Source organism: Panthera tigris, chromosome C1 (genome assembly GCF_018350195.1).
Source record: "Panthera tigris isolate Pti1 chromosome C1, P.tigris_Pti1_mat1.1, whole genome shotgun sequence".
Lineage (NCBI taxonomy): Eukaryota > Metazoa > Chordata > Mammalia > Carnivora > Felidae > Panthera > Panthera tigris.
Genome location: NC_056667.1, coordinates 61,229,091 through 61,255,625, shown reverse-complemented (window position 1 = coordinate 61,255,625; position 26,535 = coordinate 61,229,091). Strand labels below are relative to the sequence as shown.

General features: G+C 33.0%; 1 protein-coding gene across 1 annotated transcript in view; it reads left to right on the top strand.

Annotated features, from left to right (window-relative positions):
* LRRIQ3 (leucine rich repeats and IQ motif containing 3) overlaps nt 1–26,535 on the top strand; it is a 221,437-nt gene that overhangs the window by 133,941 nt on the left and 60,961 nt on the right. The window contains 2 exon segments of the mRNA XM_007089803.3: nt 22,066–22,140; nt 22,142–22,196. Of these exon segments, the coding sequence (XP_007089865.2) occupies nt 22,066–22,140; nt 22,142–22,196 (130 nt within the window).

Sequence of the window (26,535 nt, the reverse complement as noted above, 5' to 3'; positions counted from 1 at the left end):
TAAAATGGAGAGAGCCAGAAGAGTGAGTTCAAGTTACATTTATTTAGAAATGCTATGCTGCAAAGCCAGCATTTAAGGTGCACACTTAAGCTGTTAAAGGAGATATAGAACCGAAAGCCAGGATTCATGAGTAAGGACTCTGATTAAAAAAAAAAGTGGATCAGAGGAAACTGAGGTTCTGGAACAATTGCTACAGACATTATTTATCGATGGCTCACAGTCAAAAGGTGGCCGTTCCTCTTGAAGAATTGGCCGACAGAAATACAGACCTACGGTGGTCAATGAGATCAAGTTTTAGGGAAACATATTATTATAATGGATTTTAGGGAAATTTAGATACTATTGTGATGGATTTTGCTGGGACACCCAAAAATGTTTGAAATTTGCTTTGGCATAGTCAACCCTTTTCCTCAAAGGTTACTGTGGAAAATGTATGTATAGGGAGTAATAGCAAACAGAGCAGTTTCTTTTTTTAATGCTTATTTATTTATTTATTTATTTTGAGAGAGAGAGAGAGAGAGAAGGGTGAGGGGCAGACAGAGAGGAAGAGAGAGAATCCCAAAAAGACTCCATGCTTTCAGTGCAGAGCCTGACATGGGGCTCTTCAAGGGGCTTGTTAGGATGTGGGGCTCTTCAAGGGGCTTGTTAGGATGTGGGGCTCAAAGTGGGGCTCGACCTCAGGAACTGTGAGTTCATGACCTGAGCTGAAATCAAGAGTTGGACACTTAAGTGAATAGTCACCCAGGTGCCCCGAACAAAACAGTTTCTAACTGGATTTGCCTGAAATTTCCATTGCAAAACTTTAGTAACCTGGGCTAGAGTATGAGATATTCTTCATTATTTATGCTTTGTTGGCTTTGTGGTATTATTTCACTTATTTCCTATATTGCAAACATGAATTTTAGAATAGCTATAATATGAAAGAAAGTCACACCCATTGTAGCCAAAAGGAAAGAGATTCAGAGGAGAGGAAAGCGATTTGCTACATATTTATCTCAGAGGCAGCCTAGTTGCTTCCTTTCCTCCTGCTCCCGCAACTTCACATCTGAAGCTTCCTTAAGTGGTTTAGTCATATGTTGTTAGGAAGGAGGGAAAACATCTAAAAGGTAAAAAAGAGTGATGGCCAGGAACCTTAACTCTTCCAACCTCATGGAAAGTAAGAACAAGTCTATCTTGTAGATACCAATCTTTGACAGCCTACCTCCTAGATACATGATCTAATTGTTTTTTCTTAAAACTTCAATAACACCTTGCCTTCCTGAAGCATGAAGTTTGGAATGTCATACCCTTTGTCTTCACTCATTTTCTGGAGTGGGTGCATATATTCTTCCTAATTAGGAACACAATGAGGAGAAGGATCAATAAGGCGATCCAACCCAGTTTCTCTGGAAGGGATCTCTTACTTAGAACCACTTTTAGGGGCACCTGGGTGGCTCAGTCGGTTGAGCGTCCGACTTCGGCTCAGGTCATGATCTCGTGGTCTGTGGGTTCGAGCCCCACGTCGGGCTCTGTGCTGACAGCTCAGAGCCTGAAGCCTGCTTCAGATTCTGTGCCTCACTCTCTCTCTGCCCCTCCCCCACTCATGCTCTGTCTCTCTCTTTCTGTCAAAAATAAATAAACATTAAAAAAAATTTAAAGAACCACTTTTAATACATTGACTGTTCATATTTCATATTCCTTTGTGACATCGTATGGTTCCTGGAAACATTGGAAGTAATCTAATATGGCAGTCATCTATACTAAAGTAAAATTTGCTTTAGAAATGCTGGTTTGGTTGAATTTTAGAATATTTTTATTGATTTTTTTCCCTTGATTCCAAAAATTTATTTTTCTCATAACTAATACTGATGGAGCTATATACATGCCATATTGAACACTATTTTTGTAAAACAAAATAGAACAAAATGTTTTCAAATACAGTCCTCCTATGAACCTGTTCCATTATTAAATACATTTTCCTAAAGATACACAGAGACTTTTCAGATTGGCTTCTAACACTTAGCAATATGCATTTAAGATTGCTCCATCTCTTCATGGCTTAATAACTCATTTCCTTTTAGCAGTGAACAATATTTCATTGTCTGGATGTATTACAACTTATCCATTCACCTATTGAAGGACATCTTGGTTGCTTCCAAGTTTTGGCAGTTATGAACAAAGTTTCTGTAATCATCCATGTGCAGATTTTGTGTGGACATAAATTTTCAGGTTGCTTAGGTAAATACAGGGGAGCATGATTACTGGATCATATGGTAAGAGTATATTTAGTTTTGTAAAAAAGCTGCCAAACTGTCTTCCAACGTGGCTATACCATTTTGCATTCCTACTAGCAATAAATGAGAGTTCTGTTGCTCCCTGTATTTCTAGCATTTGGTGGTATCAGTGTTCTAGATTTTGGCTATTCTGATGGATATTTAATAATGTCTTATTGCTTTAATTTGCAATTCCCTAATGACATATGGTGCTGAACATATTTTCATAAGTTTACCTGCCATCTAGATGTATATCTTTGGTGAGCTGTAGCTCCCTTTTTACTATTGAAAAGGTGAGATGATTTATCACATGGCCTATGTGAGTAAGAAAAAGAGAAGGGTTCACTTTAAGCAGGGCTTCTGTACAGTGTACAAGTACATTTACATCAGACTCTATATAAGAGGATATTCCCTGAGATTGTGCAGAGCACAGCTTGCATGGCAGGGTGAGTTTGCCCTGATTTTATAAATCCAAGTAAATAATCATATTTGAGGATTGTGTGTGTGTGTGTGTGTGTGTGTGTGTGTGTTCAATGCGTGTACAACACACGTGCACATGCACCTACTTTAAATTAAGGTCAGTCTGAGGGTAGGGAAAGAGAATAATCATCTCCGTATTACAAGCCAAGAAATATTGAATTTAGTTTTTCCCTCTCTGTCTTGTTTAACAGTAAGTGATACTAAGACAATACAGAGAGGGTTGATCTTATATCAGATTCAGGAGATGTGATTTTGGTCACCTTGTTTTAATTATGTGGAGGGTTAAAAAGAAACTTATGGGTAGATATTTTATTTTTAAATTTCATCGTTTTGTATAATAAGAATGCTTTCTTATACTGGAAACTGACATTTTTTTTAATGTTTATTTTTGAGAGAGAGAGAGACAGAGCGCGAGTAGGGGAAAGGCAGAGAGAGGGAGATACAGAATCCAAAGCAGGCTCCAGCTCTGAGCATCAGCACAGAGCGCAACATGGGGATCAAACCCACAAACCGCAAGACCATGACCTGAGCTGAAATCTGATGCTTAACAGACTGAGCCACCCAGGCACCCGGCCTTTATTTTCAATGTGTTTCTGAAATGTTGCAATTTGTGTAATTCTAACAAGCTTTGTGATGACATTGTTTACAAATTGCCCTTTGTTATTATCTGTCATTTTGGGGTTCTATCAGCAATTCAGTTTATTTCCAATGGGTCTTTTTTGAATATTTACAACATCCTTAGTACTAAAACAAACTCTAAAGCCTTAAAAATGGTAATCAAGCAAGTGCTATGCTGGAACTTGTAAGGAGAGAGGGAAGAACTAGGAAAAATTCACTGGATAGGGACCGATTGTATAAAGTGTGGAACTGAGAGGAGAGGAGTATACCAATTCGAATCCAGGAAGCCAATTGCCTACATTTAATGGGTCTCACCAAAGGAGACAGAGTTGTCCTGAGTATCAAGACTTCTGGGAAATAGTGGCTTTTAGTGGTAAGTGGAATTATGAGATATTAGAAGAGTATATAAGGGCATATACTAGGGCTGCCTAAGGGTAAGGGTAATTTAACTTAAGCTTAATTCAGCCCTCTTTTGGGGTCCAAAGAAGTAATAATGATGGCTTAAAAGTGACACCATAGCTTAATGACCTCATCAGTACTTAAGGGGCTAAATTTAGCCATTTAATAGTTTTGCAGGTATTTGTTGTGTGTTTTTAAGTATCACATTCTCTGCTCATCACTGACAAAAATAAAGTAAATAAAACATGTCCCCTGTAATCAAGATTTTATTGGGACTAAAGAGAGAAGACTTGGAAGTAAATGAATAAGATTAGGACAGAAACATACAAGGATAATATTACCATTTGTGGTTGCTCAGATGCAAGAAGTGTCATTAGCTGAGAGCTTCAGCATTTAGTTTCTTTCAGGGTCCACCTCTGCTTTCAAGTTGAGGTCACACTATTTTCTCTAGGCAAACTCCAGGCAATTATTGAGTAAGGCATGGTTGCGAGGACCTGGTCATTTCTGCTCAATGTGAGACTTTCAGACAGACTTTGCTCTGGAGCTCCAGGGTGATTGGCAGAAAGTTTGACTTTTCTGATTAATCTACTTCCTCCATTTTCCCTTAACAGGTGTTACCTCCCAATAAAAGTTTTGCACACTTAACTCTGTCTTGGTATCTCATTTCTGGAAAAACCAACCTGTGACCATTTATTATTATGCTTAGTGCCATAGATATAGGTAGGAAAGATTTGAAAGCAAGGAATTGCAGAATTAATTTTAAAAAGCAGCAAATGAGCACTACTAGTATAATACATAATCTGAAGTGAGAACTTTGGGAATTGCCCAGGTCAGTAGGAAAAAGAGAAACAAGCAGAGATTCACCAAATATCATAATACATCTGGAAAAGGTAAAGAGATAGAAATTATGAAGTGCTGATAGTATTGCTCAACAAATACTTTGTGCATTGAGTTGAGTAAAGGAAAATTAAATAATTTAAACCTAAGAGAGAAATTAAGAAAGAGTTGTAATGAGGCCCTTATAAATTATGCCAGATGGTAACTTTATTGGCATATTTTAACATCTGCTTAGAGATATCAGTTCTGTTTGTCCCATTTCCATACATGAGGGATTTAATATCAATAATATACAATAGATAATCTCCTAGGAGTCATAGGACAAATATAAATATAAATGTAAATAAAAGTTTCTTTATTATTAATATTCCTCAATGAGGTGTCAATCTTTTCTGTTATTGAAAATTATATTTTTCATAATCATAACTCCATCTGTATGCATAATCGTAACATATCTGCATGCTACCCTGACCCTCTAGAATTAGTTAGGAACACTGAGAATATAGTCATTGACTCCCTTTTTTAAAAATATACAGTTTGGCAGTAATCTTTTGCTCTGTGTAAAAAGACATGTGTCCACACTTCCAAGGACCAAAATGAGTATTTCTGCCTGAATTATATCATGGAGAGGCAAGAAATCTACCTGGCACTCTTCAGCGTAGCTCTCTTCGTTATTCAGAGTTTCTCAATCTTTTTGGGCAACTAACTCAAAGGGGAAGCCTAATTTTATACCAAGCAGGAAACTGGCTTACATTTATTTCCTTCAATTATTTTCATTTGCTCTCACCAGGCACTAAGGATTGCCATCAATATCATTCCACCTGAAAGAGAAAAACTTGAGATTTTATGGATTATCCAGGTTTTATTTTAGTTTAGGGCTGTTCGCTTATATCTCATGATGTAGCCTTTTGATTTTGAATATCAGCAGTATCCTCTCCTTGGGTGGGCATAGGCTTGGAATTTTGATTCCTGACCTTTTGAGCCATCAGATGTGTAGTTTAGTTTATAAATTGTTTCTTCCTGATCTACAGATATTCTCAGAACAAAAGCAGTTTTGAGTGTTGGGGCTTATCTTTCTGGGATCCTGCCTTCTTTTAAATTTTGACCTGATAAATTATAATTTTCTTGATAAATCCTTCCTGTTTTTCAAAGACTTAATAAAAAATATTTCATCTGTCTTTTCTGAATTTCAGAATTGATCCAAATTTATATTCTTTCAATCCTGGATGTGGATGTTTTGACTCTCCATATTTTCTTTCTATTATTTAATAACTAGCAGTGGTTTCCTTTGACCTAGTAACCATCTTCCTTTTTTTTTTCCTTGAAAAAAGTGTATTTTAAATTGCAAATCTATTTTATTTTATACATTGATTTTAAAATTTAAGGTATGAAACACAGTGTTTCTTCTTCCTACCACTACCATGAGCAGTCTATATGTTTTATATTGGTTTTGAGATTTGGCAATAATTAGTCTGTCTTTTAGGGAACATCAGTTGTCTAATAATTGTCAGTATTTTTTTTTACATGATATAGCATTATATCTCAGTTTTTTTTAAAAAATGTATATTTTTGTAGATTCTTGTTTCTGTTTTAAGCAATCTAGCTTGAAACTTTTATGTTTTATGACTCCATAGATACTGCTAAATAATACATAGTAAGGATTCAAAAAGAGAGAAATATATTAAAATCTTGTTAATAATTTCAAATGAAAGTTCCGCATAGTTAACTGATGATAAATGTGTTGTTTTGCACACTTCAGTTATTTTCTGCTTCAATTTTATCAAATGCTAAAAAATTAACTTTTGTATTTGGCTTTTTGCTTACATTGTTGAATTATTATTAATACTAAAAAAAGGTTACAATTTTTTAAAAACTTGAATCCTGGGGTGCCTGGGTGGCTCAGTAGGTTAAGCTTTTGACTTCGGCTCAGGTCATGATCTCACAGTGAGTGAATTCAAGCCCCACGTCGGGCTCTGTGCTTACAGCTCAGAGCCTGGAGCCTGCTTCAGATTGTGGATTTCCTTCTCTCTCTGCCCCTCCTCCACTCACACTCTGTCTCTCTCTCTCAAAAATAAATAAACATTAACACAAACAAAAACCTTGAATCCTAAAATCACCTGAAAATTTTTAATGATTTTTCTCAATCTCTTTTCATTATATTAATTATTTTGGACACTTCACATCTTTGACATTTCATTATAACTCTGACAAGCACTACTGAAACTACATTGTCAACTCCACAATGTTTTTTTTTTATAATATCTCTAGTGAGACATAATTTGCATAAGACAAAGTTAATCCTTTTAAAGTATTCGATTCAGTGGTTTTTAGTATATTTATATACAGACTTTTGCTATCATTACTATTATTAATTCCAGAACATTTTCATAACCCCAAAAGAAATCCCATACCATTAGCAGTAGTCCTTATGAGCCCTGGAAACCATTAATCTATTTTCTATCTCTATGAATTTGCTTATTCTGGGCATTTAATATAGATTGAATAATAAAATATGTGATCTTTTGTCTCTGGCTTCTTTCACTTAGCATAATTTTTCCAAGATTTATCCATGTTGTAACATGTATCAGTATTTCATTCATATTTATGGCTGAATAATATTATATGATTATGCCACATTTTGTAATCTATTCACTAATTGTGTTGCTTCCAGTTTATAGCTATTATTAATAGTGCAGCTATGAACATCCATATGGGAATATTTGGGTGGACATACTTCTCAGTTTTATTGGGCATGTACCTAGCAGTGGAGTTAAAGGAAGATGATTAGGTTATTCTTTGTTTTACTTTTTGAGGAAGTACCAAACTGTTTACTTCTGCAGCAGATGCACCATTTTGTATTCACATCATCAATGTGTGAGAGTTCTAATTTCTCCAAATCCTCACCAACACTTGTTATTATCTGTCTTTTTTTTTTTTTTATTAGAACCAGGCTGGTGGGTATGAAGTGGTACTTCACTGTGGTTTTAACTTGCATTTCCCAATAACTAATGATGCTGAGGATCTTTTCATGTATTTATTGGTCATTTGTATATCTTCTTTGGAGAACTATTCAACTACTTTCATCATTTTATAATAAATAGGTTCTTTTTATTGTTGAGTTCTAATAATTCCTTATATATTCTTTTTTTCCTTATATATTCTCAATACAAATCTCATAACATATATGACTTGAAAATATTTTCCCATTATGTAGGTTGTCTGACTTTTTTAATGGTATCCTTTGAAACATCAAAGCTTTTAATTTTGATAAAATCCAATTCATCTCTTTTTTTTCCTCAATCACTTATACTTTGAATATCACACCTAAGAAGCAGTTATCTAAACCAAAGTCTTAAAGGTTTATTTCTATATTTTTTAGTAAGAATTTCATAATTTTAGCTGTTATATTAGGCCTACAATTCACTTTGAGTTAATTTTTATATAGTATGAATTAGGAATCCAACATAAATCCTTTATATGTGAATATCCAGTTGTACGGCACCATTTTTTAAAAAATAATAATAATAATAATAAAAACCTCATACATCTATTGAATTATCTTGGTCCTCTTGTCAGAACTCAATCAACCAAATTCAGGGGTTTATTTCTGGACTCTATTCTGTTGATCTGTATGTCTATCCCACATAATCACTTTGGCATTGCAAAGTTTTTGTTATTAAAATAGGTTACTGAAGAAAAAGTCTAATATCCTAAGAATCTTCAATAGTATAGTTTGATTATTGTGTTATAATTAAGATTGAAATCTATTATCCTAAAATTTGTGTTTTATATCATTATACTCAAATTAAAAATTAACAAGCAAACTCATCCCATGTGTACAAAATGATATATTATTTACCTCCAAATTTTTTGAAAATTTTTAATTTTAAGATTCATGTTTTGATAGAAAATCTGATATGGAGAGAAATTTTCTGAGAGTTGACAAATGGAAAGACTACTAAAAGTCCTTAGAAACAATTGATGATTTTTCCATTCGTAGAACACTTGATATATCCTACTGATAAACCATATGGGGTAGTGTAGATTTCATGACCTTTATAATCATAAAATCAGCTTTGCCTGCATACTTTAAAGGCAGTAGATACATAATAATTGTATACATATAAATATCAATATAGATACTTTTTAGGAGTGTTAAAGCTTGATTTTAAAAATCAAGTTTAATATTCTTTAATGCTTTCCCCCCTCCCCCCCCCCCCCCACACACCTCAGCAAGCTATAGGGAAATGGAGAGTGGAGAGATTTGTTTTTGTTTTTATTTTTGTTTGTTTGTTCTTTAGGAATGTGTTGTTTAGATGAGGCAATAGAATCATGGCCCAATATGTGTGTGTAATTAAGCATCAGATGTGTGGTGAAACATAAAAAATTGGATGTCAAAAAAGAAAAGATCAAGGGTAACATTGAAAAAATATAATGAACAAAGCTGTGGAGGTGAGAATTAGCTTGGCAGATGTGTGAAATGGAAAGGAAACTATCCTAACTATACTAAGAGATTTATGAGAGGAATTGTGGAAAGCAAAGTTTGGTAGGACTGTTAATGGACATTTTAATTTTCACTTGAGTGCTGAAAATGATTATTTGGCAAGGAGTAGTCTCTCTGTACAACCTAATATCTTATGTGCAGTTATACCTGTGAAATTACTTAGAATTAACAAGTTACATTTGTTATTCAAACTTTTGTATAGGATAGTGGGTGACCAAACGTTAGGATGATTATTGAATTGTTTAATTTATAATATAAAGAAGAGAGTAAAGAATGAAATCTTATACCCATCAGCCTGAAGTTTTCCCAATAGTGAAATATGACAGACAGATGACAAGAAAATGTAGGAAGGTTTCCAGATGAAAGATGAAAGATCATAATAGAAGCTGTAGCTTTTGGTAGTAGATGAGCCTTTTAAAATTTTATTTCATTCAATCTTTTCAATGTTTTTTTTTTTTTTTTTTTTTTTTGCTCATTATTGTATTATAAACAGTGTACTTCAGCTGGTTCATTCTCCAGTCTCCTTGCTTGATGTTTTCCTTATGTAAATTAAGCATCATCTATTTTCTGCCTAATTCATGTTCCCAGTTTCTTCAAGATGCTTTACAATCAGCTCAATCTTCTGATGACATTCACAGTTTTTAAAATATTCAAATTGAAACTTCTACATTTTTTTTCTTGGTATTCACCAGAAAAGGTACATTAATTAAAGTAATTAATTACTTCACTTACTTACTTACTGGTTAGGTTAAGAAAAAATTTGGATTTGACCACTGTACCAGTACAGGAGACACAGAACGGTTATGGTTCTAGGAACTAGTAAAGAAGGGTCAGTTTGGTAGGTAGCCCCACATCCAATGAGTACTGTTGAGCTCTGTTCACTGTCACATGGCTACCAACAGTTGACCAACTGGTATGAAAAGCTTAGTAATGTTGAAATTGGTCACTGAAAGCTGGTACTTGTGAAGTCTGTCCTCAGGTATCAAAGCCTAGACACTATGCTAACAGACTGCTTAAGAAGAAAACCAGTATCAAAGACTGGATTGCTAGAATGAAAGCTTGAGAAATGACCCAAGGCAGATGTCAAATTAGAACTAGGAAACATTGCAAAGGCAGATAGAGTGATGAAGGCTGAAGGAGGAGATAAAAAAATAATTACCAGAATTATGGATCAGTCTATGAGCAAAGGTAAATTAATAAGGGAACTCTAAGTATTGGTCCAGAGAGGCTAATTTTCTCCTATCTTAGGCTCTAGAATTGGAAGGAGAATGGAGTCTGTATGTTGGGGATTTAGTAGCTCCAAAGGAGGGAAAGAGTGATTGTAGAAACACAGCATACCTAACCAGCAGCTTTTTCTTCAAAACAGAACCATTGCTGCACATTGTGAGAAATTCCAGTATTAAAATTAACTATGTTTGATCTTGGCTGTTATGAATTAGCCATTTACTGAAGGCAAAGTCTCTTCCATAGATAGAGCTAATATATGAAAGCATTGTTTTGTGTCCTTCCCCTAATTCACCTCCATTCCAGCACATTTCCTTCTTTCTACAATGTGCCATCGGAAGGTTTCTGTCTCAAAGTAGGCACAAAAATGCCTTTTTTTCTTCAAGAACCTTAAATTCTTGGCACCAAGGCCAAAGCCTCCTTCCTGGAATCTCTTTACTTCTTTTTAAAGAATGATATTATTCCCAGAATTGTACTTCTTTATCTGTTTCCCTCTGCGCTTCAGTTGCAGCATCAAATAAAAGAATAAATTCCCTGATAATGTCCCAGAACCAAGATTTGGTCTTTTTCATTATTAGGGGAAATCAGATTCTCTGATTTAGCTGCAATATTTTTACTAATATTTTTCTTATGTATGTTTCTATTTAAATTTACTTATACACTGCTTCTTTTGAAAGTGACTTTTATGTGAATGTCTTTAGGAATATAAATCACTTTATGGCAGGTTGTGTTTTATTTTTTTTGTCACCCTTTACCTAGCACAGCAATATGCACATAGGAGGCACTTAACAAATATACTCTCTGTTGCATTTAAAACAAGTATAATCTAAACTCTACTGATAATTATTTTGAGTCATAATTTATAACTCATGGAGCCATTTTAGTTTATTTTCTTAAAATATTATTCTGTGCTACTATGAAAAAAATAGCTAACAGAAATTTGCTTATCATTGAACTCTGTCTATGTGGGCAGGAAGAAATAAGGTTATCATTGTAAGAAGTTAGATGAAAGTAAGATGCAAGTCAAAAAATAAGAAGTGCAAAAAGATCACACAAAGTTATGAACTATGTTAAAAAAAAAAAAAGATTTTCTTGCCAGTCCTGTTATACTAGAACTTAGAATACCTTTCAAAGATAAAGAAGGTTAAAGGGGTTACTCCATTCTATGGTCATCATAATAAAATTCATTATTCCAGAAATGCTATAGGCTGATTATGTAAACAAACTAAAAATAAATTATATACATAAATTAATGAGTCAATTTTAATGGATTATTAAAGAAAATGAAAATGGATAGCCTTAACATTTTATAGCATTTTATTTTTGATACAATTAGAAGTGGGGTACTTGGCGTACGGGCAACTTATTGGATTCACTATGCCAAGTAATTTTTTCCCCCAAATCTTAGGAATGCTGATAAATCTTGAAAACACTAGTTCAAAGACAATATTAGAGTTTTATGCAAGATCCATACTTTTCAAAACCAGGGCATAGTCTTTATGTGGGAAATAGGGTATATTGTTAACTATAAAATACTTTTATAGGAAATGCATATACTCATTTCTTAAGAAACATCTTAGTGGAGAGTAGTGGTAGGAGAAAATATATAAAAAGCATGTCTTTCCTTTTTTGTTTTAACTTTTGAATTCATTGAAATATGAAAAACCTATCATTCATACTTTTAGGTTTGTTGCTACCACATAGAACCATGATTATGAGAATTCATGAGCACCTAAAAACCAATATGGAGCTCATTGTCCTCAAGGCAAAATGTAATGTTTGCTAAGTATCATTAACTAATGGTACACCTCAAAAGCTGAACTATTTTTTCCATCTTTAAACTTTATCACTGTATTTTTCTTCAGGGTAAAAAAAAATTATGGGTCAATTTTCACTGAAGTGGGATGGATTTATGTATTCACTCTCATCAGTGTCAAAAGGAATTGTGCACATCATTCCCGGACAACAGGATGAAAACCTGTCTCTGATTGGACACTAGGGATATCAGCTGTACTCACAAGATAAGTGTAAAGTTGAAAAGAGAAATACACTTGGTAATTCATCCAAGCCAGCATATTTTAACAGTTTGAAACTTGCATAAAAATGTTCATGAGATTATTTACTTCCTCATACAAGAAAGTTAATATTACCATTTTTAAATCCAGTGAAATGTACCATCATAAAAATTTCTGCTTTACAAAGACTGATAATTCAGAACTTTTCAAGCTGTCCATCCTTTTCTAATAAAAAAAGATAACAAAATCAATAAAATTACCATTCTTTACCACTTACTTAGAATGAATTTTTATTTGTTCAAGGTAAGAGAGAGTGGCGATTTCAATGTTCAATATTGGTCTATACTTTGAATGACAAAATTTGTGATTTATGATTCATCTAGAAATTGACATAACTGAATTTTCTTAAAACAAATTTAGGTTCCATGACTTAAAAAATATTAGCTATTGAATCACACTGCTGCTCTCTGATCTGTTTAATATAGCTTTAGAGATATTCCATTTAAGCATGGGTGTTTGCTGACAATAGTCACCAGGAAAGCCTAGAGGTACTCATAGTAAATTGCAGACATTTCTTTATATTTAAATCTTCATTAAATGAAATATAAGGATTCTGACAATACCTGTTTTGATACCTTAGGAACCTAAAATAAGCCTGCTTGTATCTTTGAAAGTTTTGGTGACTACAGTTTTGAGTCATTTTATTTAGCCACAGGAATTTTGGACCTCACGTAAATAAACTCTGGACCATGGCTGAAATGTTTCCAGTAAGAGCAGTAGGACTGAAGTTGTTAAAGAAGTTGTGCTGAATACTCTGTGACCTCAGACAGACTGAAATTTGTAATAGGGCTGTAGAACTTTTGGGCTAGCTACCCCGGGTCAGTCAGTGAAAGAACTTACTGAGTGCTTTCTGTGTATATATATATATACACACACACACACACACACACACACACACACACACACACATATATATATATATATATATATACACATATATATATATGCGTATATATACATACAGATATATGCATATATATACATATACATATATATACATAAATTTTATATAATCTATTTTTTATATAATTCACCTTTGCTCAAAAGAGTCCCCGTGGTTCCTAGCACATATGTTGTATTCAAAGGAAGGAGCATAATTATACAGCATTTGAAAAAGTCATTTTAGTAGTTAGTATTGTAAAACAAAACAAAACAAAACAAAAAGCTTAAGTGAAGCAACATTTACTAATACTCTAAACCCCCAAATGAGTACATTACTCCCAGTTGCAGGAGGCTAAAACCTTAGTTTTAGAAAATATTATCCAACTGAATTAATTAAATTATCCAATGAATCAACTTTGACAGTTTAGCAGTATGTATGTATAAAGCATATTTAAGTTGGTTATAATATGCTTTACTTAGAAACATAATTATATATATATGGATACTATTAATTTATTGAGGTGAGGGTTTTTTTTTATGACGATAACCCCTTCCTCAGATTCTAAACCCCATTTTAAAACATATAAAGTGTCTAAAATGCTGAATTTGCCTAAGGTCTTTAGGGTAAAGAAGGGCAACCTAAACATCAGTAAAACGTTGATAGACCCTATCTGTTGTTCTTTCTCCTCTTTTGATAAATGTGGTCATTGTTAAATATACATAGAAATATAGACTCTTGAGCTATGTATGTTACTAGTAAGGAAAAGTTGTATTTTTTCTTTAGAAAATTCTGTCTTGTTGCCCATCATTAAATTTTACACCACAGTAGGGCCTTGGTGGCTCAGTTGGTTAAGCATATGACTCTTGGTTTAAGCTTAGGTCATAATGTCATGGTTTGTGGGATCAAGCCCCATTGTCAGTGCAGAGCCTGCTTGGGATTCTCTTTCTCCCTCTCTCTCTGCCCCTCCCTTGCTCTCTCTTTATCTCTTTCTCAAAATAAATAAACATTTAAGGAAAAATGAGAAAATAAATTTTACACTACCATATGAACTTATCTCATTTGGTGATTACTTAAGCAGTATTAATTTATATTGCTAATACATACTATGTCTCTCTTCATTTCAAAATGATTAGATTTGCTAGTTAAAAATATTGTAACCAACTAAGTTAACACATGAGGTTTAATAAAATGCAGATTTTTAATAGGAATGGTTTAGCATTAAGTCTATATTCTCAACTATGTCTCTCTTTCTGTTTTTCTCTCTCTGTAGATACCCTCAGTTTCAGCCTAATCAAACCATATTTTTTTTGGAAACAAAATTTTTCCCACTTCCAAGTCTTTATCTTGCTTCTTATGTTTTCCACATCTACATAGAATATTAATCATTAAATTATGAAATATTTTGAGAAGTCTAGAATTTAAATATTCACAAAATAAGTGTACTGATGTCTAGCATAGTGTCATGGATATAGTTGGCACTCAATACATATATGTTGAGTAAACTAATCAAATTTCTCAATCCTTTTTTGTTATTTGTGAGTTGCTATTGCAACAGAGGTTGAAGAATCCAATCAAAATGGTGCAGGGATATCGAGATAAGTAAACCACAGGTCCAGTACTCAGAGGGAATAATTTCTTCTAGGGGTGAGAATTGTATTTAACTGTGATATAAGGTAGAATGTAATAAGTGCTTTGAAAGTTATAAATAAAATAATATTGATTTTGTAGAGTTACCGTTTTTTAAAAATGTGGTCTTTAGGTAAACCAGATACAGAATTATTCTCAATTATTACTATATATGATATTGGCTATTAGATACTGTAATCAATATATTAGTGAAAAATAAGACAATAGAATTGCATTGTCTTATAAATAATAATTCATGAAATAAATTTCTGGAGAAATTTTTAGGGAAACATAAATCCATATACTCTGAAATTTTTCATGCCCTTTACCTCATACCAATTATTACTAATGAACTAGCACTGTGTTCTCTCAACTTGAAACTATAACCTATTCTAAAATTTCATGGAGGTTTGCAGCATCTGTTTACTAGATTTGACCACTGCTACTACCAAGTAGCCACTGTAATGAAGCAGACAGAATGGGCCTCGGTAATTTACACATTGGCACCTCTAATCTTGGTAAGAATAGACCTTACACCTTAACCATTCTTCAACTGAGGGAGCATACCTTTCTATTATGCTTTTTTTCCTGGTGTTCTTTAACTGGACATTTGCAGCAAAATATAATATTCAGCCACCTTCATTTCTCATGGCTACTTTTTGTATAGAAGAGAAATGTCACACTTCTTTCTGTATTTATTGTGTGTCCTGTATTTGTTTATCCAGGTCATCCTTTGTAAATTCTCTTCTTCATGTATCAAGAGTATTATCATTTCTAGTCTTCTTTGTTAAGATGAAGTAAGACTGGGAACAAAAACAAGATAGTAGCATTTTTCAAACAGCAGTTAAACCGGCCAGTTGCTTCTAGGGGAATATCTTAAAAAATAACTTTTCTCATAAAGCTTTATTTTAAGTAATTCCCCCTTTTCCATGGATTTTATTTCATGTTAACCAGCACTTATTCTTGAAAGCAGAGTTCAAGTGGCACCTGCCATAATGGATCTCTATATTAGCCTCCCCTGTGGTAAAGAGTTGCTTGCTAAGTAACGTAATGAGAGGCAATGCAGCCAAACACGAGTTAACAGTTTTTCATTCAGACAAAAGAGGACACCTTTTTTTTAGTTTGGATTTTGGCATATTCCTAAAGTTATTCCTTTGAATATTATATGGAAAACCCAAGATTTGGATTAGCACTTTTAAAGATGATGTCTTAGCTGGGAAGAGGAAAGGGAACAAAAACAACAGAAAATGGGGTAGGACATCAAAGGATTAGTGACTTCATTGTGATTCTAAAGAGGTTTTTGGTATCATCTTTGAAATGGAACCTACTTACAATGAACTATATGTATGATATAGACAAAGCAAAAATGCTTGATCAATTATAGAATAGTATACATAGTATAGGAGTAGATATATAGTTAATAATGAGTCTCTCTTAACAACCTGCTTTGGTGCATAATACATAATGTGAAAACAAAACTACAATCTTCAGAATACCAACTAAGCTAAGTTGGAAACTTAAACCATTAAGGATTGAAAATGAATCATAATTTTCAGAGACAAAAGAGTTTAGTATAAAATATTTACCCTTGGTCCAGAAAGTGGAGAAAATTATCACTGTCACCACTCCTCAATTTTTAAATGAGAAATTATCATCTCTCTCGGGGAAAATAAACATCTGATACAATTATCCATCTGATATTTTACAAGGATGTACTTATTTAGTTTGTCAATTATAGGGAGCTCCGTAGCTCTCCATTAATCTATTCCAATTTTCAGTAATATTCTGAGATTCTTTTCTTATTATGATTGGATGAGATTTAGTAAATATACACAAGTCTCTCTCTGCTTCCATATCTATTATAGATTATTTTTTCTTAGCTTCTCTACTCAATACTGTCAAAGGAAAGCTCTTTCATTGCCATTTTGGTCCTCTGGCTTATTGTGATGTAGAACAACAGAATAGGTAGAGAGATGTATCCAAGTAGATGTATAATTATTCTTACCAGATGGTTATGTTTATGCTTTTTGTAAGTGTTACATATTGAGGAATGGTAAAGTAGAAGAGACTCTAGAAAACTAAGAGTTTACTTTGATGTACATGATAAATAAGGAATGAGAGAGTTGTAAAAGAGTTGCTGAGTAAAAAGCATTGGAGTAACTGTAGATTATGGAGATTTCAGGATTAAAAGACGGAATATTGAAAAATGTTACTTGGGATATAGTCCTTTAAAAAATACAAGCTAGGAATTTATTTTTAAATTATGTCTGGTTGTTGGACTCACTCCATAAAAGGGAGTTTCATTTTATAGTATATTGAACCAAAGTTCCTAAACCTCCACTCATTCCTTCTAGTACTTCTCTTTGGTACTATTCATTACACATTTAGCATGTAATTATTGAGTATTTGCTGAGTGCCAGGGGCCATTCTTGACGCTAAGTAAAGAAAGCAAGCATAGAGTTCTTGCCCTGATGAACTAGATTCTAGGAAAAAACAAAAGCAAAAACCAAAACAAAACAAAAACCAAGTTGTAACCAAAGGAGTCAAACAAAGTTGTGATAAATGTTTTAAATAAAATAAATAGATTGCTGAGATAGAGAATAATAGGAGAAAGCCTACTTCTCATAAGACTTTCACAGAATGTTTTTCCAATAATGTTAAGACCTGAAGGATAAGAAGCTAGCCATGCAAAATATAGGAGAGTGTTCTAGAACTTGCACAGTGACCTGAGGCTTGGAGTAACTTGTTTTATTTGAGTGGAGTTCAAGGGACTGCATGAAATCCAATGTTGCAGGAGTATGATTAACAAAGTCAAGGGTAGCATGAGATGAATTTGGCTTTGTGGTTCAGGGCCATATTGTGCTGGGTTTTGCAGTTTACAGTAATGACTGGGCACCTTGGACAACTATTAGGGGATTTAAAGCTAAAATAAATATCAGATTTATCTTTTGATAAATGTGAATGAATCTTGTAAGAGCCAGGGTGAAGGCAGAAACCAACAGAAGGCCATTTGTGGCTGGAAAGGATGATTAAAGCTTACACTAAACAAGTAATGTGAAAATAAAGAGAAGTAGACAGATTTGAAATACATTTAGGAAGGAGAATTGACAAGATTTGCTGGTGGCTTAGATATAGAGTTTCAGAAAGAAGGAAAAAATAGAGAAAAAATTCTAAGTTTTTGTGGTTTGAACAAGAGAATGCTATCATTTTATAAGATGAGGGAGATGGCAATCTGGGGAGGTAAGAAGCCTGAATCACTCTTTGTTGCCTTTTTTCTACTCTGGATTTAAATATGGCTTATGTATATAGGGCTTACTTTAAAACTAATTCAGTAGGTAGGCTCCTCTCTTTTCACATTCCAGGTTATCTAACCTCATCTGAAAATATGTGACCCTGACCTGACACAGTGCTTCAACTGTGGTTCTGATCAGAAATTTGTGATCTGTGATTTTCTTCATTCGAGATAAAATGCTTAATATAGCATAAAGTCATCACACAATGTACTCTTAATTTACTCTTAACTAAAATATTGTATCCTATTATCACTTATGACTTTAAATCACTTTATGTATTGCAGTGATTAAATGCATTTTGCCCAACTGTAATATTTATTTCTATTATACGTCATGTTTAATTTGATCTATTGCTCCACTCTACTGATAATATTTAAAACTTGTGTCTGGTGTTAACTGATTTTGTTCTGTCGCCACCTCACCTAAAAATTTCATAAACATTTCCTTCATTATTATTCAAATCATTTGTATAAATGTTGATCATGATAGGGCTAAGAACACATCTGTGTAAGATATTAGAGATCTCACTTCAGGTTGTATCATTGTATTAATCCTTACTCTTCTTCATTTGATGACTTAACATCTCTGATCTCCATCTAATCATGCTGCCTTCCAAAGTTGTGAAAATGTTTCTCAACCGTATTACTAAAATGCAGGTTTATCATGCCAAGTATGTTTGACTTGAATTAATTTTGACCCTGTTAAAAATGAAATTATACCTAATGTAATCAGTTGTAAACTTATACTGCTCCCTGGTGATTATCCCTCTTCCAAATGCCACCAAAGATCCTCAAAAGTATTTCTGAAATTTTTGAGGACCAGTGTTAGGTTTAAGGTACTTCAGTTAATAGAAACTGTTATACTAGCATTAAACTGTTAATACTTTATGTTATTGAAAACACGATATTTATTAGATTATCCCCAGTCTTCTGATAACTTTAACCTTCTCCATGAGTTTGAATATCAATAAGTGGGCATATCCTTTCTTTTCCTTCTTGAAGTATGTACAAAGAAAAGCTCACTTTCTTTACCTTGGCAGCTTGTGTAAGCCTCAGTTCACTTAGGACTTTAGATGCTCATCTTCCTAGATGTGTTACACTATCATGTATGGAGGCTTTGTCATGGATTCTTTTATAAAAGCCAAGGAAGATAAAATTATTTTAAATGATGACAAGCAGTGACATGTGGATATATGAAAAATGATAACTGGGAGAGCTAAAGAAAATATATTTTTGAAAGGAACTAACTAGCTATGCATTTAATTTTTAAATAGAATACAAATATGGAAAATTTATATTTTAAATATCTATGTAATCTAATTTTTAAATATCATGATTTTATACATTGACTTTCTTTGTGATAGAGATTGGCTACTCAGATCTGACAGATATGCACTTATTTTAAAAATTTACTTATTCTTTCAGGGGAAGCCAAATAAATATGTATTATTAGAAACAGATTGCTGAACATGTCCTTGCATTCTAAAGGGTCCATTTATACTGAAACAGAATTTGAGGTGATTTTTAACATATAATGAATTGCATTGTTAGTAGGGAGATACAAGTTATGAAAATAGAGCAAAATTTATAGAAGTAAGAAAAGACAAAATTGATGATGCAGAGGACTAATTGAAGAGGACTGATAGATGAATTTGAGGTTGAAAAAGCATTTAGAGTTGATTGTAACATATCTGATGGCAAAACAGTTGCCTATATTATTTTTGTATAATTTGTTTAATAGGAAGAAAGGAACCCAAATGAAAATAGAAGCAACATTACTTAAAATAATGTTATATTTTGATAATGTGTTGATACTGTGTTATTATATTATAATTATTCTTGACAAACTTAAGAAAACAATTTTAATATAAAGAGAACATATAGGCTCAGAAGTAACTGCTAGTCTTTCTAGCAAAAAGTAGCATTTTTGTCACGTGAAGACTGGAAAGAAATTGTGTTGTGTAACAGTTGACTAGTGAGGGATTTTTCGTGAAGAATAAAAACAGGTTCATTCTAGGACCTCCTAATACCTAGTACCTATCTTGAACATTTAAAAAAAAAAGAAAAAAAAACCTTGCACAATGAGTCACCATATAGAGACAGATTGTTTTCAGTAAATTAAAGAATATCACATATAAAATTTAAAAGATAGAAACTCAAGGAGATTTGATTAAATACATCTATTTTGTGCTGTATAGGAATTTTGGCAGGAAACTGTAAATATAGAGTACCAAGACACATATCCAAGTTTCTCTTCTAAATTGTAGAATAAAGGATGTTTGCACAAGTGGATAGGTCAAAGTAGGGGAAATATGATAATGAGCTTTTTATTTCAAAATTCTATCTGCTGTCACATATTAGAGAGTTTATGTGACTCTCCTCTTCTTGGATGAAGGTGGTGTTATTCACCAAAACTAGATATAATAATTAACAGATTTGGAGGAAAGAAAGGACTTAAATTATATTGAATATGAGACATCTGTGAGATTTTCCAGGGTGAAAGAACACGACTTATGGTTAGTAATGAGTACTACATAAAAAACAAACATCTCAGAAAGGAGTACTATCTGAAAATATATATTTGAGAGTCTTCGGAATTTAGGCCAGTGGAATTCATCAAGGAGAGCATGATATCCTGGGAAGGTTTCTTAAAATACAAATGTATATTCCCTCCCAAATTCTGGTCTTTACTCTGTGGCAGACTGTGGTTCCTACCAATATCTCTCCTTTTCTTTCTTGATAATAAACCCTAAATTTTATTCTAGGCAGAACATTACCTAGCAAAAAGACTGCATTGCTTATCCTCCCTGTAAGATATAAACAGAAGTTATTGGAAAGACCTCTGGGAAAGTACCTTAAGACCCATGGCCAATGTCCTTTTGTCATTTTACCCTTTCCTCCATCTTGCTGACTGAAATACAGACATGATGTTTGGAGCTCTAGGAGCTACCTTGACTCATGAGTAAACCTTGAAGATAGAAACCATGTAGAGGCAGTAAGACAGAGATGATAAATTTTGAAAGATCTTGGGTTTCTGGTGATCTGGTGAATCCTCTGTATCACTGGTGGATAGACTGTGAAGACAAAGGCCAATAACACAGTATTACTTATTAAAACATTCCCAACCAATTTATAGACATTGCATAGTTTACATCTGAAAGTGCCCCCAACTCCCCATGAAACTCCCTTTCAACATTCTATTTGTTATTCTTTCTACACATACCAAATCCATTTGTACTTTTAAGACTTGTGATAATGTTGGTCCCATTTCTCCTTCTTCCTTAGTATTTTTAGTATCTGTAAAATAGTTTTGTCTACCCTTGAGAAAGAAAGAGACAGAGCACAATGGGGGAGAGGCAGACAGAGAGGGAGACAGAATCCAAAGCAGGCTGCAAGCTTTCAGCTCAGAGCCCAGCTCAGAGCGCAACATGGGGTTTGAACCCCTGAACCATGGAATAGCTACCTGAGCTGAAATCTGATACTTTATTGACTGAGCCACCCAGGTGCCCCTACCCTTTCTTAATCTAAATCTCTCTTCAGGTTTTCTGGGCAACACCATTTTGCTTCTTTTTGTTATTTTTTATCTTCCCCTCTGTGTTTTGTTTTGTCATGGCACCCTCCTGACATATCCCCTTTTCCCTCAGCCTCCTTTTGAGCATGGTTCAAAGTATATCATTACTATTAATAGACAATTTATCAAAATCATACACAATGGAACTCTTTTCATATTTTCCTCAATTTGCCTATCTTACAGTTTTTGCTGTTTTTTTAAAAAAATAAAATCACTCATGGTAATGTATAATAAATGTGAGAGTTTTTAAAATGTATGTAATAGATATTATTATGGTTGTCATTGTTTTTATTTTTTTCCACAGAATATACTTTCTCATGTTGATTTAAAAAGTTCTAGAGAACAGAGAAAACATGTTTCCTCTATATTATATGAATTAAAAACAAAAAAAAATTGGTAAAAAATCAAAAACATCAAGACATATCATTCAAAAAGGTTAGTTATATGAATTTTTAAATTATATGTGTGAACATATTTTGATGAAGAGTAAATTCATTAGAAATTGGGCATGTTAATTTTGAACTGTAAATATACCCATGAAATAACATGTTTAGACTTCTAGTTAAAATCTCCATATCTCGTTTAATATTTTTAAATATACATATTCAGAAAGTTGTTTCATGGATATTAAGAACTGGGAGTGTAAGGTGGGAATTAAGAGAAATAGGTATTAGCAAGAACCATATGAAATTGATAGCTTTGTTGCAGTATGGCTAGGTCAGCATGGTTCTTCTTTCAGGAAATCTGTCAAGTATCAGATTAATTAATATAAATAATTTCAATTAAATAATGATATTTAATTTCCTTCAGGCTTTGAACATAATTATATTTGTCAATAAAAATAAATTTTATGTTAATAAGATTTTGGTTGTCAAATGTATACTTGTTTTTTTGTTGTTGTTTCTACAGAATTTTTTCTGATGTAATTTTGTTATGGCCAGATGACATTCTTTTCTTTACCTCTGTCTTTCACAGAAAAATCATATAATAATCTTTATGAAATTATTTCAAATTGTTATCAATTTCCACAAGGTTTCTCTTAAACCTTTTTAAAATTATTGTGATAAAAATATTTACCACGAGACCTACCCTCTTAATATCATTAACCATAGTCATAACATTGCACAGCAGATCTCTAGAACTTTTTCACCTTGTATGACTGAAACTTTATACCCATTTCTCTCTTTCTCTAGCCTTTTAATTCTTAAATATTCAAATCTTTCTCTTTTTAAAAACTCATGATGGTGTCTTTATTCCCTTTTATTTTCTTTATATATGAACTGGTCTATCTCTGCCTTATGTGTCAGTGGCTTCATTTGTTATTTCATCAATTATCCATTAGTTTCCATCATAATTAATATTATTGTATATATTAACACGTTATAAATACTTTATATTAGTATCCATTGTACTTTATATATTTCATAAAGCTCTGTATTTTTATTGATTTGTATCCAGTTATTTAACTCCTAGATTTATAAATGAAATAATGGAAAAGTTGTAGTCTCATATACCATATATTCTTCCTGGTACCCAAGACAATATCATCTAATGATTTTAACTGATTTTTATGCTGTTTTATATTTCCAAGTAACATGCCTATTCTGCTTTTTTTTTTTAAGTTTTAGATACTGTTTACAAATTTCCACTGTGAGAGATGGAGATTTAATTCTCTTATAAAATCTCCCTAACACACACACTTATCATCACTATTTGGGGGTTAATTAATGTTTAATGTTTTAATTATTCAGCCTATATACATATTGCTCATGGCTGAGCCAAACAATGTATTAGGATATGTTTGTTTTTTATATTATTTTTTTTGAAAACTTTTTTGAAAATGTCACACCATTCAAACCAGCACTCATATGTGTGTGTGTGTGTGTGTGTGTGTGTGTGTGTGTGTGTGTGTATTCATGATAAATTTGCTTGAGGCTTTCCTTTTGCTGAATCAATCAGGATTGCTTGCTCTCTAAACCTGCTCTTACATCATCCATCTTAGTACATCTCTTCAACTGTGGGCCTGAGAATTTATTTGTGCCCATGCTATGTTGGGACTCTAATTTCCAGAACTCTCTAATATCTTGTTCTTTCCTGGCTTATTTTCTTATTTTAATACAGAGCCTTCTCTACTAGTTTACTGAGGAAATATATACAGGAGGTAAAATTTTTAAATCCTTGAAAGCCTAAATATGTCTTTATGCTACACTTATGTTTGGTTGATGATTTGACTGTGTAGAGCTTCTTTCAGAATTCTTTCAGAATTGCTTTATTGTGTCCTAACTTCCAGTGTTTCCTTTAAGAAGTCTATTTCCAGTTAGTTCTCAGCCTGATATTTATGAACATCTATTTATTGTTTTTCTCTTCTGACTTGAAACTTTTAGCATTTTCTTTTTCTTTTTTTTTTTTAATGTTTATTTATTTTTGAGAGGGGGAGGGGAAGAGAGAGAGGGAGGGGGAGAATCCAAAGCAGGCTCTTCACTGTGTGAAAAGGCTGATTTGGGGCTCGAACTCACTAACTGTGAGATCATGACCTGAACTGAAGTCGGACGCTTAACTGAGCCACCCAAGCACCCCTAGCATTTTCTTTTTATACCAAATATTCTGCAATTTCACAGTGATTTGTCTCTAGATATTTGTTTGCTTGCTTGGCCAAATTGTTTTTTGATTCAATTTATTGTAGCAATTCAATGTAAAAATTTATATCTCTCAGTTCTGGGTATTTCTCTTGTATTTTTTTATGATTATATATATACATATATATATGTGTATATATATATATGTGTATATATACATATATATGTATATATATATGTATATATACACATATATATGTGTATATATACGTATATATATACATATATATATGTGTATATATATATAAAACATAAAACCTAACCCTTTTAAACATTTCTAACTGTACATTAAGTATGTTTATACTGTTGTGCAAACATCAGGGACCTTTTCATCTTCCTTCTTCAATTGAAACTATATGCCCATTAAACACTAACTCCCAATTCTCCCCCACCTACAACCTCTGGAAAGCACTATTCCAATTCTGTCTGTAGAATTTGATTACTCTAGCTATCTTATGTAAGTGGAATCATACAATATTTGTCCTTTTGTGACTAACTTCTTTTACTTAGCATAATGTCTTTAATGTTGATTTATGTTGAAGCATGTCATTATTTTTTCTTTTTTAAAAAAAAATTTTAATGTTTATTTATTTTTGAGAGACAGAGCATGAGCAGGGAAGGGATAGAGAGAGAGAGGCAGACACAGAATTTGAAGCAGGCTCCAGGATCTGAGCTGTCAGCACAGAGCCAGACTCAGGGCTTGAACCCACGAACCATGAGATCATGACTGGAGCCAAAGCCGGGCGCTCAACCAACTGGGCCACCCAGGTGCCCCTATTTTGTTTTCTTTTTAAAGTTAAATAAATATTCCATTACAGTTGACCTTTGAACAACATAGTGTTGAATTGTGCAGGTTCACGTATACACAGTTTTTTTTTTTATACAAATACTAGTACTATAAATGTGTTTTCTCTTCCTTATAATTTTTTTCTCTAGCTTACTTTATTATAAGAATACAGTATATAATACATACAACATACAAAATATGTGTTAATTGACTATGTTATTAGTGAGACTTTTGGTCCTATAGCAGGCTATTACAGGTTAAGTTTTTGGGAAGCCAAAAGTTATACATGGAATTTCAACTGTGCAAGGGGGTGGTGCTCCTAACCCCTGCCTTGTGCAAAGGTCAACTATATGTAGATACCTTTGCTTATCTTTTCATCTGTTAATTGACACTTGGGTTGCTTCTGTATTTTAGCTGTTGTAAATACTGCTGCTATGAGTATGGGTGTACAGATATTTCTTTGAGATTCTGATTTCATTAGTTTGAGTATACACCCAGAAGTGGAATTGCTGGATCATATGGTAATTTTAACTTTTTAAAATACTACCATACTGTTTTCTACAGCTGTTGTACCATTCTGCATTCCCAGCAACAGTGCACAGGTCTCTAATTTCTTCACATCCTAGCCAATACTTGTTATTTTCTTTCCTTTTTTGCTGTTCCTTCCCCACTCCTCCCCCATTTCCTTATTGCTTCCTCCTCATACCCCCTTCCTTCTTCTCTTTCTTCTTCTTCTTCTATGGTAGCCATCCTAGAGGGTATGAGGTCATATCTCATTGTGCTTTTGTTTTGCATTTCTCTAATGATTAGATTAGTGAAGCTGAGCATATTTTCATGTGCTTATTGGTACATCTTCTTTGTAGAAATGTTTATTCAAGTCCTTTGTTGTCCATTGCCTATTTGTATTGTTTGCTCTTTTGTTGCTATTGAATTGTAGAATTTGTTTGTATATTCTAGACATAAATCATATATATATATATATATATACACATATATATATGTATATATATATATGTATATATATATATATACATACACATTTCTCCTGTTCTATGGGTTGCCTTTTTACATTGTTGATAGTACCTTCATGCACAAAAGTTTTTTATCCATTTGGGGTTAATTTTTATATATTATGTAGAGTCCAACTTTACCTTTTGCACATGGAATCCAGTTTTCTGAATTCCATTTGTTGAGAAGAGTATTGAATCATCTTGATATCCATTTTGAAAATCATTTGATTGTATATGCAAGAGTTTACTTCTGAGCTTCTGTTCTATTCCAGTGATGTATATGTCTATCTTTTATTTTTTTATGTTTATTTATTTATTTTTAAGAGAGAGAGAACACAAAA